Source organism: Arvicola amphibius, chromosome X (genome assembly GCF_903992535.2).
Source record: "Arvicola amphibius chromosome X, mArvAmp1.2, whole genome shotgun sequence".
Taxonomy (NCBI): Eukaryota; Metazoa; Chordata; class Mammalia; order Rodentia; family Cricetidae; genus Arvicola; species Arvicola amphibius.
The window spans coordinates 24486871-24503799 of NC_052065.1; the positions used below are offsets into that span (position 1 = coordinate 24486871).

Here is a 16929-nt window from a genome sequence, read left to right on the forward strand (position 1 = left end):
CACTTTTGTTTTGTGCTTTTAAATCGCTACACACTTAAGAATCTAAGCTGTGACATTCCTAGGTCAAAAATCAGGTACTGCGGCTTGCTACGCCCAGTCCAACATAGCTGAGCCGCTTGTGACTCTGAATCGGTTGCAGCTCTGAGCTGCAGAGCTGCGGGCTGCTCTGGATGTTGGCTCCACCTCTCTCCAATTTCAAAATGGAGGATGTACCATTTTTTACTAGCTCTGGGGCCGCCAGGTAGGAGCCGCACTCAGCACTTTAACTCTGAGACTGAGCGTGCAGCACAAAAACTCTTTTCATCCAAGTTACAGCCAAATCTGACATGCAGAGCACTGCGCAGTCTGAAAACATCTCTCTGTATTGTGGCAGGAATCCGCCATGCTCTTCCACCTGCCTAAGCCTGATTCCGCCATCTGCCCAGGTGCAGGCAGGGATCTCTGAGCCTTTGGACCGGTCTCAGTGCACTCTCCTTCCGATCCCACGCGGGAACACAAATATCCAGTCCTATAAAAGTCATTGAAATGAGGTTTTTACGTGGATTTGGTCACCACGTTGGAGCGCCAATCTGTAGTGTGAAGCGGCGGGGCTGCGTCCCGCCACCCGCCGCTGGCTAGCTTTACACCCGAAATAATTACACGGAAACTGTATTCTTTTAAACACTGCCTGGCCCATAGTTTCAGCCTCTTATTGGTTAATTCTTTCATCTTCCTTTAACCCATATTTAGTAATCTGGGTAGCACCACGAGGTGTGCCTTACCAGGAGAGATCTTAACCTGCGTCCATCTCGGAGAGGAGCAGCATGGAGACTCCCTATGGCGAAACCCTGAAGCGTCTCCCTCACTCTACTTCCTTGTTCCCACAATTCTGTTCTGTCTACTCCACCTACCTAATTTTCTGTTCTCTTAAAGGGCCAAGGCAGTTTTCTTTATTAATTAACCAATGAAAGAAACATAGACAGATAACTCTCCTCCATCATTAGGGTCATTACAAACAATCAGAACTGCTATATTTCATTTGGAGAGGAGAAGAAGCAGGTCATAAGACATATGGCTTGTTGGTAAGGAATTAATTCCTCTTCCTTTTGTCTATTTTTCAAAGTCAGAAAATGGGGAAAGCCTTCCTAACTCCTAAGTGCTGTGTAACGTCTTTGAACTTGGATGTTTGCCTGCGTGTGTACAGAGAGAGGGAGAGAAACAGAGACCCAGAGAAAGAGTGTGTGTATGTTTCCAAATGGAAAGCGCAGGTAGAATGAGATGAGAAACACTTGGGATTATTATTAGTAGTGCCTGTACTTGTAGAGGCTATAACTGAATTTGAATTTGTAGAGGCTATAAATTCCATTCTGTTCTCAGCCCAGAGGAAAGCATCTCTACAAGAGCCTGCTGAGGGTACAATGTTCAGGGGTAGCCAAAATAGTGAAGAAGCACATCCTACTATACACATCCTGGTCTTTGACAACAGATAAGAAGGTGCACTTCCAAATAAAGTGGGTTTGTAGTCATTTTACTCTGAGATGTGGCCAAGAAGATGGAGAAGTTTGCCCAAATGGCTGATGTGCATACTAAGTCTTAAAGCAGGAACAATATCAGCAAATGGACGTAGGTAGACCAGGCCGGGGGCAAAGAAGTCTTTCCAGTAACTGGAACAGTTACAAAATAGAATAGGCAGGGCTGTGGTGGCAGTTCAGTGGTATAACTGGAGGTCCTAAGTTTCACTGCAAAAAGAGTGTAAAAAAGAAATGAAAGTTACCTACATAGATTGACTTTATAGGTGCTCTCTCGCCATTAAGAAGAAGTTGGTTGACGAGTCTCCCAAACACTACAGAACTATGTCTTGTGACCTGACCTGTAGAGCAGATTTTTTTCTAGCTTGAATATTTTCATATTGAAAGTAGATGACACTTTGGAGTGGGTGGCCCTTTTAGGTTTCCCCTGATTGGTCTGAGCGGAAGGGCACAGTGTCAATGTTAGCTGAGGTCTCCCCAGCATCCATGCCCCAAAATGTTTGTGCATATTTAAAAGGCAGTTTTCTATGTTGATACTCATGTGTGCAATTCCAAGAAGGCTATTTCCATTTCTGAACTTTCTCTAGGATAATAAGGACTTGTCTAATTGCCCCTAGCAGAAAGGTTTACCCCGAAAAAGCACGCTTTTTAAATTAAATGTCTGTCTGTTCTCTCTCTCTCTCTCTCTCTCTCTCTCTCTCTCTCTCTCTCTCTCTCTCTCTCTCTCTCTGTGTGTGTGTGTGTGTGTGTGCAGGGGTCTGTGTCTGAGTGTTGGCATATGCACCCGAGTACAGGTCAGGTCCCTTCAGAGGCCAGAGGGATGGGATGACCTATTTTTCCAACCCTTCAAAGCCTTCTTCTTAATCCTGCCTTGTGACTTTGTCCCTGTTTGTTTCATTTTTAGTATGCCATGTTCCTGTCCCTGGTGTTTCTGGCTGAGCTTGTAGCTGGCATTTCTGGATTTGTCTTTCGTCATGAGGTGAGTATATTCATGGTAGAAAACTCAGTTCAAGAGGCTTTGTGAAGAGGAGTTTTGAAAATGAACGAAATGTGTAAAGGGTGCATAAAGGCTAGCCGGGAACGTCCTCCAAACTTTAGACCCTTCACTGTGGATCCTTCCTTGAGCTTTCTCTCTGGCTCTTTCATAAAATGAGTCTCCTCTATGTTTTAAAGCATTAGCTTCCAATATGGATTCCTTTGAGAGCAGCTATTTGCACAAAGCACATGTATTTCTCTGTAAGATTTCTGGCGCTAGAAGCAAGCTGAGATAATTGGTTTGCTTATAAATCCATTATTCTACCACAGAAAGAGCAGGAACACTGTAGCAGATAGGCGCATGGGAATGGAAACCTAGCACTGGGGTCGAGTGCTCCGAGGAATAGTGTAGCTGCGGTTGAATTCTAGCAGCATGCCTTGCTGGGCTCTGTTTTTGCGTGCTGAGTTCTATTCCCCGGGGAGCGTGCCTTGTGTATGTTCTCTTACTTTCCCTGTTATCCTGATTTTGACGTGGACTGTAGGTAGCATCCCAAATGCCAAAGCTACGTTCCAGGACTGGTTTCCTATGATGCAGCGACTTGAGGTAGACTGCCCACTCCTTACTGTCAGCTGAAGAGAGAAGGGGGGCAAAAGCATGACCTCAAAAGCAAGGATACATGACCTAAGTGCGTGTGGGAAAAAGAGAAGTTCTCTTCTCCCTTTTCCACGCAGTCACTAGGGATTTCAGTCTCGCCTTGATCACAAATAAAGGTTGACTTTGACTAAGTGGTGCAACTCATGGGGTGACAGTTGCTCACATTGGTACCATTTGCTTGGACTAATGCTGTCAAGAAGCCTGGATTGCCTAGAGGGCAGCCACAGCCTTGTTTCTTGAGCATATGTCCTCAGGGTGACACAAGGCCTATTCTGTATACAATTCCCCACCCTGAGATACAACACAGGAGTGAAATGAGGTGACAGAGTTGGATCTGGTAGACACTTTGGCTTGTAGCTAAATGTCCCACAGCTGGTGTCTCTTAACTAGCCCCTGGACTTAAAAATGATCCCAAAGGCAAATGTGTTCATTGACAAGGAGAAAAGACTTCGTTAGCTTTCTCCTAACCAGAAAAGCTTTTGTCCTTTGGCCTCTTGTGGCCTTTGGTAATCAGAGTTAAAGTGAGGGATGGCTTTTGTCCCACTCCAGCAAGGTAGAATAGAGGTCAATTTGGAGCCAAAACCTCAGTCTTCCCATCCTGCTGGTGGCCTATCTGCTACAATTCAGACTGCAGAAAGCCAACAAAGGTCGTAGGAAAAGAAGTTTGGTGTGAATCAAGTCAAAGAAAAATAACTAGCAAAATCATGCCTGAGGTTTGGCCAGTCACCCAGCCCTTCCAGAACCGGCCTAGCCTCCTCAGTAAGCCATCTGACGGTGGGAGTGCTTCCTTCCAAATTGTTGGTTGAAGCCAACTTTTTTTTCTTTAAATCCCTCAGCTAGTTAACCCTTTGGTGATTTATCTGAGCACCTTTGTCTCAGAAAACAACAGGGCTTGCCCTCCATAGACAGCACTTCCTGAGAAAATTTCAGAAGAAATGGTGCTTGGGTAGAAGCTGGGAGGAATCAGAGCCTGTTAAGGCTACAGTGACCTGGAACCGCATTCCCCTTTGCCTTCCATAGATCAAGGACACCTTCCTGAGGACTTACACGGAGGCCATGCAAAACTACAACGGCAATGATGAGAGGAGCCGGGCCGTGGACCACGTGCAGCGCAGCGTAAGTTCCCCGAAAACAGATGAGAATGGAGCTTGCGTATAAAGTTCCGGGCTTAGACCTCTAGGCCTGGTATCGGTAGCTTAGATTAGTTGCTTATGCTGTTCATTCTCATTCTCTAACTCTTGGTCCAGTTCCGTTCTGAAGAGTTGGTTCCAAACATTTGTCCAGGTTTCGGTTTTCCAGAAAGTTAGCGCCAAGAAGGCATCCTCTCTCCAGTGTGTCTTGTATTGGTAAAAAGTGCTGAACATGCCAAGAACACCCCCATTTGTCCTGAAAAGCTTCACCGTGGGAAAGGGGCTAAGGTGGTGGATACGTGTCAGTCTAGCTACCAGCTGATGCCTGAAGGCTGGCTCTCTGGAATTGGCATCTCCAGGGTAGACAGAGAAGTCAGGGGAGCAGCATCCACTTGTTGGGGTCCTGTAGTAAGGGTAGAGAGTACACAAAAAGGGAACTGAGAATCTGTTAGGTGTGATCTGCAAAGGGGGAAATGATGTAATTGTATTTAAACTTCAAAAAAATTAAAAATTTGAAACAGTAAGATTTTAAATTTTATTTTGACAACATTTCAGACTTCTAAAAGTCAAAACTGTAAGGAACTATATGCTCACATTTACAAATCAGTAACATTTTTGTTTCATTTGCTTTCAAAGTCTACATGAGAGATCAGAAAACCTTTTTTTCAGAAGGGGGAAATAGAAGATACTTTAGGCTATAGGGGAGGGCCTTATACTCTGTCACAACCAACTCTGCCACCACAGCACAAAAGAAACCATGGGCAAGGATAGACAATACATAAACAAACAAGCATGGCCAGTTCTCAAAACAGCTTTACCAAACCAAGTCAGTAGTAGACTATAGCTTACTAACAGTGGCTTTCTATCCCATATATCAACCGTTCTCTCTAAGCTATTTATTTACTTATTATTGCACATCCAGTGGAAAACTTTGAGAAACCATTGCCTGCCCATCAGTGTTCTGGGTGTAATTAATATATGCATTTGCATGTTTAAGAGCAAGCACTCTTACACAGTTGTAATGTTTAGCAAGGGCAGAGACATACTACTCCGCTGTGGAGAGGGTAAGAAAAGCAGCATAATGTAGATTCAGCTTCCTTCTCTGAGCTCAGATGGGCACCAAAAGCAAGACGATCGGGAGAAGAGCTTGAGTTCATTTCTTCCGCACCGAAGGTGGGCACGCTATATCCGAAGCCTGGCTGCTCCTTTTCTTCTAAAAGTTTCAGGGCGGAAAGGGAGGAGGCCACACTCAAGCGCGCTTGGATTCTTTTTATTTCCCTGTTACCAGCTGAGCTGCTGTGGCGTGCAGAACTTCACCAACTGGAGCAGCAGCCCCTACTTCCAGGATCACGGCATCCCCCCCAGCTGCTGCATGAATGAAACTGATTGTAATCCCCTGGATCTGCACAATCTGACTGTGGCTGCCACCAAAGTGAACCAGAAGGTACCTCTTTCTCCCCCGCGCTAGTGGGACAGGCTGGTGCTGGCAGGCTCGCGACGAGGGCTCCTTTCGTGAAATTAAGACAAATAGGTTAGAAAGGATAGTCTCGGTGGGAGTCGAGCTTCTTCCTTTGTGGTGCTTGCTTGTCTAGGAGAAGCACTTGAGGCTGCTCACTTCTGAAAGAGGAAGCTGTGCCTCCAATTGGTCTCACGTGGCTCTCCCACAGCAAGCAGCTACCAGGCACAGCTATGAAGGGTTAGCAAATGGTTTCTGTTAACCTTGATGCCCGTGTCAGACAGAGACGGTTTGCTTTCTTCTTTCTGGGTGCCTTTCTTCTACTTAATATACCATCGAAACATGAAATTATTCACAGCTGGGTGCCAGTCTTTGGCAGGAAGAAGGGGAGTAGAGTTGACAGACAGCGTCTGCTTCTGCTAGGAGGGTGGCCTTTATTTTAGGGAGTTCACTGTTGTAGGAAAAGAAATGAACAGCTCCAGTTCAGCTCACTGTCAACATCCTGATTCCCAAAGAAGCAAGAGAGAAAAAAGGATGGTGGGAAGAGATGGGAAGTCTGCTCATAGCGCAAAGGAGAGCAATGAACTTCCAGGAGTCAGAGAGAAGGGAAACCAATCCTGGATTACTCTTTATAGGGAATGCAGTGAGCACACGGCACGACTGTGTGTGAATATGCTATCAGCAGTCTCAAACATTCCCAGAAATGCCCTATATAAACTACGATTTGAGAAACAAAAGAGCAGAAAGTACGGTTGAATTTGCCGATAGTTAATCAGCCATGGGGCGAATTTTCTTCTCTTACCAAGAAAACATCCTGTTCTTCTAATGTCGTCAGAGTCCTGTGTTATCTGGGCCACCTATTGAATAATTCATAAAGCGATGATAGCCTTTCTCTCAAGATTAGAACATGATGAGGTCATTTCTGTATCTTACCCATTTTATATTGGGCTCTGTAACAGGAATGCTGCAAGGCCTTGTTGCTGCCCTGGGCGCTCATTTTGTCATTCTGAAATTTTGACTCTGCTCTTGAAATTCAGGAAGACTGGGTACTGACTATCTCAGCTTCAAGAACACCGACTGTTATTGGAATATTCTTATGAACTCAAACTTTGAGGTTTCCTTTGCCTCTCATAGACTATGTCTGCCTTTTGGATGGGCAATCGCCCCTGATTAGAGGGCCGTGTGTATCATTTTGCTGCCATTTTATGGAGTGTGCATACACACCTACTAGCGTATGAGAGACTCTTGATTGATAGATGACAAGAAGTAACCTATGGGCATGAGTGCTTTGGTTCATGTGGCTTGTAAAAGCACCAACCAAATTTTGGTAAATTTCTTTTTTCACATAAATACCCTCCTTTGTGAAAATTAAGAATCTAGAAATCTGAATTCAGAGGCTAGAGTCAGTTTAAATTCTAAATCAGGCACTTTCTGGTTGTGGGATCTTAGTGAAGTTATTTAACCTTTCTCGGGTTTGTTTTTCCCATATGTAAACTGTAGATTATAATAGTTCTTGCTCCTTAGAGTTAATATGAGGAATGAATGAAATAAATTATCTAAAGCATAATGCCAGGCACAGAATGAGGATACTCTAGGTATTATCTGTGATGCAAATGTGATCTCAGCAATGTTGAAATTAACTTTACTTTCTCACAATGATCCTTATAGGGAATATTTTCTGTTAGCATCTGAAAGAAAGGCTAGGGGCTGGAGAGATGGCTCAGAGGTTAAGAGAGCATGTTGCTCTTGCACAGGGCAGGAATTCACTTCTCAGCACTGAGGTTGGCTGGCCCACAACTGCCTTTAATTCCAGCTCCAAGGAATCTGATGCTGTCTTCTGGCCTCCACAGGCATGTGTTATTGTGAATACACACACACACACACACACACACACACACACACACACACACACATTAAAAGATAAAATGCATCTTGAAAACATAAAAGAAGACTTGGGGCCTATGGTGTATCTGTAATTTATAAAATTATTCCTAGAAGAAAAAATAGGTATCCATTTTTTGCCATTTTGGTGACAGCCTAAACTTTGACCTCACTCCCTCTCCCTACTATAATCCTATTTATTGTTCCCTGCATACCTCAAAGACTTGGGGAAATTACATAAATACTCTGTCACCACATTCATACTCTCTCTAACCTGGATCCTGGAGAGGAAGGAGAACACAGATGAAAATTTCCTGCTGAATTTCATTAGACTTTCTGATTTAGTGTCTATATGAACCTCTGGTACAAATTCTTCTTTCCACGTCTTACAGATAGCCACACAGAGTGGAATGGAGACAGTAATAATAGGTGTTCATAAATATCAGCATCCACCCCTTTAGAAGGGCTTGATTACAGCCATATTCTAGATCGATAGGACCCTGCAGTTTAGAATAAGCAGATCATTTCTCTAGATCCTTTGGTGTTTGGAAACCTACTCTCTGATAACACATAAGGATGGACTTTAACTTGGTAACTTGGGGCCCTCTATTATACAGAGTCTGGGTGGGGAGCAGGGAGGAGGAGGTTCGAACCATTACACAGGGTATTGTTTGTTTCGTTTAGGGCACAGGATTTATTTTTCTTTTGCTAGCATGATGATGAAATGTCTGCAGGTTCCGTTAGCTAATTGCACTGGCTGAGCCCCTAGCATAGGGATTTCTTGCTGATTTCTAAGAACAAGAGGAAGAAAGACTAACTCTGCTTGGCAGCTACAGAGATACCTCCAGAACCTTTCTGGAACTTGCCTTCTCTAAATAGTAAAAGTCTTCCACAGGCAGATGCTTTTCTCTTGTCGACTGTTGGTTTAGACACAGTACAAGGACGAGGGAATTAATTGTTCTGCTTCTCAGTGTTTCCTAGGAGTCTTAGCAGGTCTCTGGATTTATCTCATGCTTGAAAACCAGGCTTTCATATTAGGAAATTGAGAGAGATGGCTGTGGGGAGATAAGCTCATGCCCTAGTGCAGGACTTCAGGTTGAACGCAAACATGACCTGTGGTTGTAGGACAAAGCAATCCTTACATCTACAGAGCTGTGCTACTTGGAGAATGGGCCTTAGGACTTGATGATAAATCATAGAAAAACGCCATTAAGGGGTGGAAAACATTTTTAAAATCATTCTTGTTTTCTCATTTTGGTTTACTCTATTACTGATAGGATGTATTAATCTGTTTTCTTCTTTGTTTTTTTTTTTTTTTACGGAACAGTAGTTTTTTTTCAAGCTTTAATGGGAATATGAAAACAGCTGGAGAGCTTGTTAAAAATGCATTCAGATCCACTAAAAATGTTTTAGAAGGGAATATCCCAAGCACCCAGCAGATGCTGGTTCTACAGGTCTGGGTAGGACCTCCAGTTTGGCATTCCTCCCAAGTTCCATGCTGCTCATTCAGGAAATGCACAAGATATAACAGGGAGAACTATTCTTGCCACAGGTGAACGCATACCATGCAGTTACTTGTGTTTGTGACTTCTCCCACTGGTTGGCAATGAGCATATCAGAAATAAAGTTACTCTCGAAATGTACAAAACCAAACCTGGGATGTGCCTCAGTGAGAGGGCTTACCTAGTGTGTTTGAAGCCCGGTGTTAAAGCCCCCTCACAGGAGAAACAAAAACAAGCAAACCCCCCGCCCAATAAATCACTCTTGTAGAAACACAGATTGGGTTTAAGTACGGAATTAAAGCCGTGATGGAGGGAGCAGAGGCGTCTCTGTCAACTAGTTTCCAGAATAAGAAGATGGCCCCTGTTGCTTCTATTAGATTATCAGGCTAGTGTTTTCATATTTTGGAGCAATCCAATGCTGATGATCTGGAGGTCACTTCCAAACTTGGGACATCACTAAGTGAAGGGAGGTTGTGGTGACGGCCAGCTTGGAGAAACATCATTTGGGAAAGGGTTAGAATAGCTGCTTATCTTCCTGCCTGTGGAAGCCTTCCTAACCCGCGTGTTTCTCCTTCCTGTTCCCTTTTGGAAGGTAATGTGATGTATCATATCGCTAATAAGAGTGAAATCAGCAGGCTTCACCAGAAAGAATCAAACTGTACAACTCCCCATGAGCCAGCAAGCACTTCCTTTGATAGTTACATCAGAGAGTGAGGAGTATGTTTTGTCAATTGCATTGAATCCATGTTATAGCACTGCTCTAAGCTAATGGAACCTCTCTCTGTAAAGATGCGCTGGATATGATAGGCAATATAGAGCAGAAAGCATTAGGAGAACTTCCACACGCTATGAGCTTTGTTACACAAAATTGCAATTTAAAAATGAAAGACAGTGGGGGTGGTTGTTGTGGTCATTCAGATGTTATTATGTCTTAGTATGATCTTCCAGAAAAACAAGAACCACTTTGATTCTGTTCGTTAAATGTCTTTATTTACTTTTTTACGCAATTTGTATATTCAAGTCATAGTCCTTTATTGGAAGACTGGATATTCTTTGCTGAACAAGTTCACTCGGAAATAGGTAGATTTGGTTAGTTGTACATGAATGAACATTTAAACACACGTATCCATGCACACATATGTACATGCACACTTCGAGTCCCACTGTTTGATCTAAAAACCTTTCTTTATATTATGGAGGATGCAAAACAAGTGGGTATTTCCTACCTGGACTAATTTGATAAAATATAATCTACCTCAACAACATTTTAATTTTAACATTAAAATGCTGTCGATTGCTCTATTTGGTTATTAATATTTGAAGATTATAGACGAAGAGGAAATTTACTTGGTCTTATGGATAAGGTTAATGAAATTCTGAAAGGTGAAGTGACTTATTCAAGGTTACATAGTAAATGTTGACAAAGCTAATTCTAGAATGTAGAGTTTTGTTATTAAGAAAAAATCTTAAGGGATTCCCTAGGAGTAACTTAAACTTTGTAAAATTTGTAGTTATTTGGACACTTTCCTCTGACCAAATGATTTCTCTTTATCCAAGAGTTCATCATTCCCTGACAAAATCCTAATGGCGGTGTTTGTTTTTGTTTTGAGACAATATTTCATTTTCCAGCCCTGACTGGCCTAGAACTTGCTACATAAAACAAGCATGTGTCAAACTCACAAAATTCACCTGCCTCTGCCTCCAAAATGCTGGGATTAAAGGCATGCACCTCAGTGACCAGCCTAATGACTGTTCGTGAAATTTTCAGCTTGAAGTTTTGGAATAACTTTTGATCTTTGAATGTTTCCACTTGTGTCTCTACAGAGTATACGTCATAGAACTTTTATATTTCTTGATGAATTTAGTTCTACTAATGATAACTCCATGGGTGGCATTATGTCTGGAATTTGCCAGGGAATGTGTGTTGGAGAAGTCTCAGTGAAACAAGATTGACTATATATATATTAATTATAATATTAGGGAAGTGTCCTGTGTGGGTTCGTTTTGCTATCCTCTATACTTTTTGTATGCTTGAATTCTTTGGTTGGTTGGATGGATGGCTGACTGGTTGGTTGGTGGGCAGGTGGGTTGGCTGGCTGGTTGGCAGGTTGGTTTTTTGACTACCTGTATTCTCTTTGTAGGGCTGTTATGATTTGGTCACCAGTTTCATGGAAACTAACATGGGGATCATCGCAGGAGTGGCGTTTGGAATCGCATTCTCCCAGGTACTCAGTTGATGGTGCCTTTCCCAGTCTCCCGGTCTTATTTGCCTCCCTGACCTCCAGATTCTCAGCCTGTCTTCCCGTGCTCTGGGGAATGCTGATAGACGGGGGTCAGAGATCCTTGCTCATTAGGCCTCAGGTCATCTGTTTATTGATTTTTCTTTTTCAACTTAAATGAAGTTTTGCTGTCAAGGGAATATTGGCAACAGTTCAACTAATGACTACCTCCAGTAAAACAACTTGCTTCCTCACAGGTCAGATGGAGGGTAACAGGGCAAGGTCCTGGCTTTATTGGACTGTAAACAACTCCAAACATCAACTGGCTGCTCAAGATTGGAGGGAGGCCCTTTCCCTGCTTGACCTGTTTTTTGTTGTTGTTGTTGTTGTTCTCTTAGTTTCTGTGTGTTACATATGGCATTGCTCCCTTTAAAGGAAGCTCATATTTAACAATCTTCATCTTATAAGCATTATTTGAATCTTTGGGTTTGACTCTTCTGTTTCTTAGGAGGGAACTTAATTATTTGTGTATTAAACTGTCCATCTCCTCATCTCCATTCACATTTTATATACCAGTGGGAGATATAATTATGCCAATTAAGTAAGCCATACATACTAAAGGATAAACTACATTTAAGCTAATTCTGAAATTTAGCCTTCTTCTAGCCAGTAAGGTCCTGTTTTACTGGCTTCTGATCCCTTGAAAAAAACGGTATATCCTTGTTACAACATTGCTATGGGTACAAGGACTGACATGTATACTTAGAAGCTTAATAAGAACTTTATGTTTAACTCAGATTTTTTTTTTCACACTGCCAGATCATTTTTCACAGAGAGCCCCGCTGATAGCTTAGTAGTGACTGCAGAATTCCATGTCTCTAGAGGCTATCGCAAAGTCTAACTTTCTCCCTCTGCATCTGTTGTTCTGCTTAGCAATGCAAATGCAGTTTTGCTTTATTCAAGCTTGTTCCAGAGATGTTTTTATTGAAATATGAAGTTCAAAGAAAAGTAGCTACATTGCCATTTTATAGTTTAGTAAATTATTACTTACGTGGCCCTTCCTTAGACCAAGGAGTACTTATTAGTATGACTCTGCCGGGCAGGACTTAGCATTAGAGAAAGTGAAATGCTTTTCTTCCTAACCTGTGTGACATGTCAGCTCCCAAGGGTATGTAAGTCACTTGTGAGTGTCTCTTGGGTTGCAATTTCAAAATCCTCCCGAAACATACTTCATTGTTTTTGCACTCATGGAGTGAATTAAACCCCCAACATACCAACACACAGACAAACCAGAGTGGGATCACAAACAGTGCAATTAACTCAGTCTCCGGAGACATTTCAAAGGCCGTTACTGCCCTGAACTTTCTCCCAATTGCTGTAACATTTCAGTAATAACACTTAGCAACATTCGTAATGGCCTAGGGACAATTTCAAGGATCCCAAACCTGGTGACTCATGCAAATGTTAGGATACAATTGGCAGCCTTGAGCATGTAGTTTCAACACAGGTTGTTAACACCAGAAATGTAGAAGTGGTTAGCATGGGAGCATGCACATGCGCGCGCGCACACACACACACACACACACACACACACACACCCCTGAAGTCTTCCTTCATGGCTTCCATAAAGAAATAAAGTGACATGATGCAAATACACTACATAAGGAGAAGTGATCCTCAGAGCTTGTTGATGAAGCTTCTTATCTAAGAACATGCCTATGTAGTTATATGTGTGGAAGCGAAAGGGTAGGAAGATCCTGTTTTCATCAGTGGGACATATCAAGTGTTGTCCGTGCTTCTCTCGAGCATCCCTGTAAAGGACTAATGCTTAGACAAGTAGGTAGCTACCATGATGATCATTAGTCTAACTGTGCTGTCTTTAAGAAATATGTGACTTGGGGATGCTTGAAGATGCTTGGTGGCACACCAGAACAATGAAAGAGGAGCTTTGACTCTGAGGATCATGAAAAGAGGCTCACCAGAGAGCAACACATATGTTGAGATAAGAAGAGAAATCACAAAGCCCACTAGCATTGTGTATTCCCTACCATTCACTCACATGGCCAGGCCGATCAGACTTGACAATTGTGTTCAACTTGTGTCTGGGAGGGGAATGGTTATGGCTGGCTCTTCCCAGCTGGGAGGGAAGGGGGTGGATGGTCATGGCTGGTCTTCCTGGCTAGAGATACTAGGAACTGCAGTTGTTTGCTATATCTCCATCAACCAAATTCCTGGAGGATAAGGGATGGCTTCCAGATACCAGTAGATCCAGGACCTCCCTGGGGCAATGGTAGCTAACCACATACAAGATGCCTGTTCAGGAAGTATCACCCCATAGAGCCTAGTCAGTATCCCAGAGGCCAGGCTTTGCAAATTTCATTCACATATTGTAAAGCCAAACCTCACGAATGCTGGTTGTTATGAATCAAAGTGTTCTGCCTTGGTTTCCCGCTACTGAATAGAGGCCAAAGTGTGTGGGAAAGATCCGCGGCACCCACCTCCTGCTTTTCTCTCCTCTTTCCCCACTTCTTTGTGTCTGTCTCTCCCTCTTGCTTTTCTTCATCTACTTCCTGTCTTCTCCTTGCCCTTTCTCTATATGCTGTGCTGAGAAACTGGCCTATTGCACACCTGTTGTGCCACGTGGGAGAGGAGGTGTAAAGGTGCAAGGAAATCTGCGCTGAGTCCAGTTTTCTGGCTGAATTGTAAGCACCACATCCCTTGTTAGCTAAGTTGGTTTCGATCTGTGTGGATGGCAGAGTTTGAGCTAGCGCTCCCCAGAGCTCCTATTACCTTTGTCCTCTCCAGGAAAAGCACATTTGTCTGAGCTCAATGAGCACATCCTGCCCGCCCTATCAGTTTACAGGAAGAACTGAGTGTGCTTCGATGGGATGTGTCTTTCCTTTTCTTTGGGAGGAGACAGTCTCACAGCTTATCCAAGATTCTTAGAAGTCACTGTGTAACCCAGGTGAAACTCAGTTCAAAGAATTCCTCCTACATGGGCCTGGTCTCCCTAAAGCTGAGGTTATAGGCATGAGCCACCACATTTCTGTCTTTCCCTATGATTTTGATTGCTGCCATCTTCAGAGAGAGAACTTGGGCAGGAAGAGAAGAGAGGATGGGAGGAGAAGGTGGGAGAGAGGGAGGGAGAGGTGATATATGTGTACTCTTTCCATCTCTCCTCCCCTCTCCCTTCCTCTGTCTTTCCCTTCTTTTATTAGAAAAGTCTCCTAATTCAAAGACAAAAGGTATTTACCAAGAAATACAGAATTTATTTCCACCAATTCATCTCCTGGCTTCTCCCCTCCTTGCAGGACCTTCCTTGTGGCCTACAGTTTGATGGGATGATTTATTCTGTGTCAGTAATTCTTTTTTATTTATTTTTAATTAAAAATTCCACCTCCTCCCCTTCTCCCATTTCCCTCCTCCTCCCCCATACCCCTCCCCCTCCCTCTCCAGTCCAAAGAGCAGTCAAGGTTGCCTGCCCTGTGGGAAGTCCAAGGTCCTCCCCCCTCCATCCAGGTCTAGGAAGGTGAGCATCCTAACAGACTAGGCTCCCACAAAGCCAGTACACGCAATAGGATCAAAACCCAGTGCCATTGTCCTTGGCTTCTCAGTCAGCCACGTTCAGAGAGTCCAGTTAGATCACATGCTATATCAGTCCCAGTTTAGGTAGCCTTGGTGAGCTTCCAGTAGATCAGCTCTACCGTCTCAGTGGGTGGGCGCACCCCTCGCAGTCCTGACTTCCTTGCTCATGTTCTCCCTCCTTCTCTGCTCCTCATTTGGACCTTGGGAGCTCAGTCCAGTGCTCCAATGTGAGTCTCTGTCTCTAGCTTCGTCTATTGCCAGATGAAGGTTCTATGGTGATATGCAAGATATTCATCAGTATGGCTATTGGATCGGGCCATTTCAGGTTCCCTCTCCTCAGCTGTCCAAGGATCTAGCTGGGGACATCTCCATGGACATCTGGGAACCCCTCTAGAGTCAAGTCTCTTGCCAACCCTAAAATGGCTCCCTTAATTAAGATATATACTTCCCTGCTCCCATATCCACCCTTTCTCCATCCCAACTGTCCCATTCCCCCAATCTCTCCCCATCTTCCCCTTCACACTTTTTTCTCCTCATCTCTCCTTACCCCCACCTCACCTCCACCCCCAAGTTTTCAATTTTTGCCTGGCAATCTTGTCTCCTTCCAATATCCAGGAGGATGACTATATGATTTTCTTTGGGTTCACCTTCTTATTTAGCTTCTCTAGGATCATGAATTATAGGCTCACTGTCCTTTATTTATGATTAGAATCCACTTATGAGTGAGTACATACCATATTCATCTTTTTGGGTCTGGGTTGTCTCACTCAGGATAGTGTTCTCTATTTCCATCCATTTGCATGCAAAGTTCAAGATGTCATTGTTTTTTACCGCTGAGTAGTATTCTAATGTGTATATATTCCACACTTTCTTCATCCATTCAGGAGTCACTTAACAAGGACCTGTTCCCTTTTCTATGTACAGGGCAGAAAGGAGCTGGGGCTAGTCCCAGCTACAGAAGGGGCTGCAACATGAATCTTTATGAAGACTACCTGTGTAGTTTGAGGAAGATAGTTGAACCTATTAAACCCATTCTCTTATCTGGAGGGCTGAAATTAAAATATTACAAAGAGTTGTGGTAAAGAATCAAAATTTTATTATATCTGAATGTGTTATACACTTTCAATACTTACCTAGTTTTTTATTAGAATATTTTTTCACGCTGTAAAATATATTCTGGAAGTTGTTGGGCTCGGAAAATGTCAGTCTATATATATATGTTATATACATAGACTGCTAGTTTCAAAGTCCTTGAGCTCCTGGAGGAATTTAGGTTCTCATTCAACAACATAACCTGAAAGTTGTAGCCACGATACCTTTGACAACTCCACAGTAAGTGCATAATATTTATTTTGTGGATGGAATAATGCAGTTGTATTTTCAGAAGTCACTGCTACCTATACAGCAACAAAACATAGCCAGTTTCTTAAAGGAAAGGCATTATTACCAAAGGAAAATGGCCTCTGGACTCAAGTGTACCGTTGGGCTCCTCTCCATGAATGCCAGTCCTCGAGGTTTATGACTCTTGGTTACTAAACATGTGACTAAGGGTGTCTTCATACTGCCAGAATCGTTTTTCATCAGATTCACCTGTGCCACAGGCTCATCCAAAGCACAAAGAAGGATAGGGGCCAGGGTTCTCTCTGGAAGTGCTAAGATACTCTGTGAGTGGATTTTGTGTGTCCCCTGAAAAACTAGGAGATGGCCCCTGAACGAATGTGGGCCTGTTTAGGCCAGTAATAGCTACGTGATTGAGAGACAAACAGAATTTAAAGCTCTGCTTTCCCATTTACCCTCTTCCCCACCCACCTCTTACAAGTGATAACTTTGTTATCTCACTGGCAAGTGGACCCAGTCAAGAATTAAGTCTCTGTTCTTGTCTCAAGGGGAAAAAAAACCACTATTCTGTCAGCCAAGTATAACCAGAGTATCATACTATGTTGAAAAATCTGCCAAATATATTTAGACTTGCAAATAATTCAAAGCTTATGTCTTTGAATTAAAATTTAGCCTTTCCG

At 43.2% G+C, this 16929-nt stretch overlaps 1 protein-coding gene across 1 annotated transcript in view; it reads left to right on the plus strand.

Moving 5' to 3' along the window:
• Tspan7 (tetraspanin 7) overlaps positions 1-16929 on the plus strand; it is a 103902-nt gene that overhangs the window by 85260 nt on the left and 1713 nt on the right. The window contains exons 3-6 of the mRNA XM_038317451.2: positions 2413-2487; positions 4159-4254; positions 5557-5712; positions 11249-11332. Of these exons, the coding sequence (XP_038173379.1) occupies positions 2413-2487; positions 4159-4254; positions 5557-5712; positions 11249-11332 (411 nt within the window). The remainder of the gene's footprint in view (positions 1-2412; positions 2488-4158; positions 4255-5556; positions 5713-11248; positions 11333-16929) is intronic.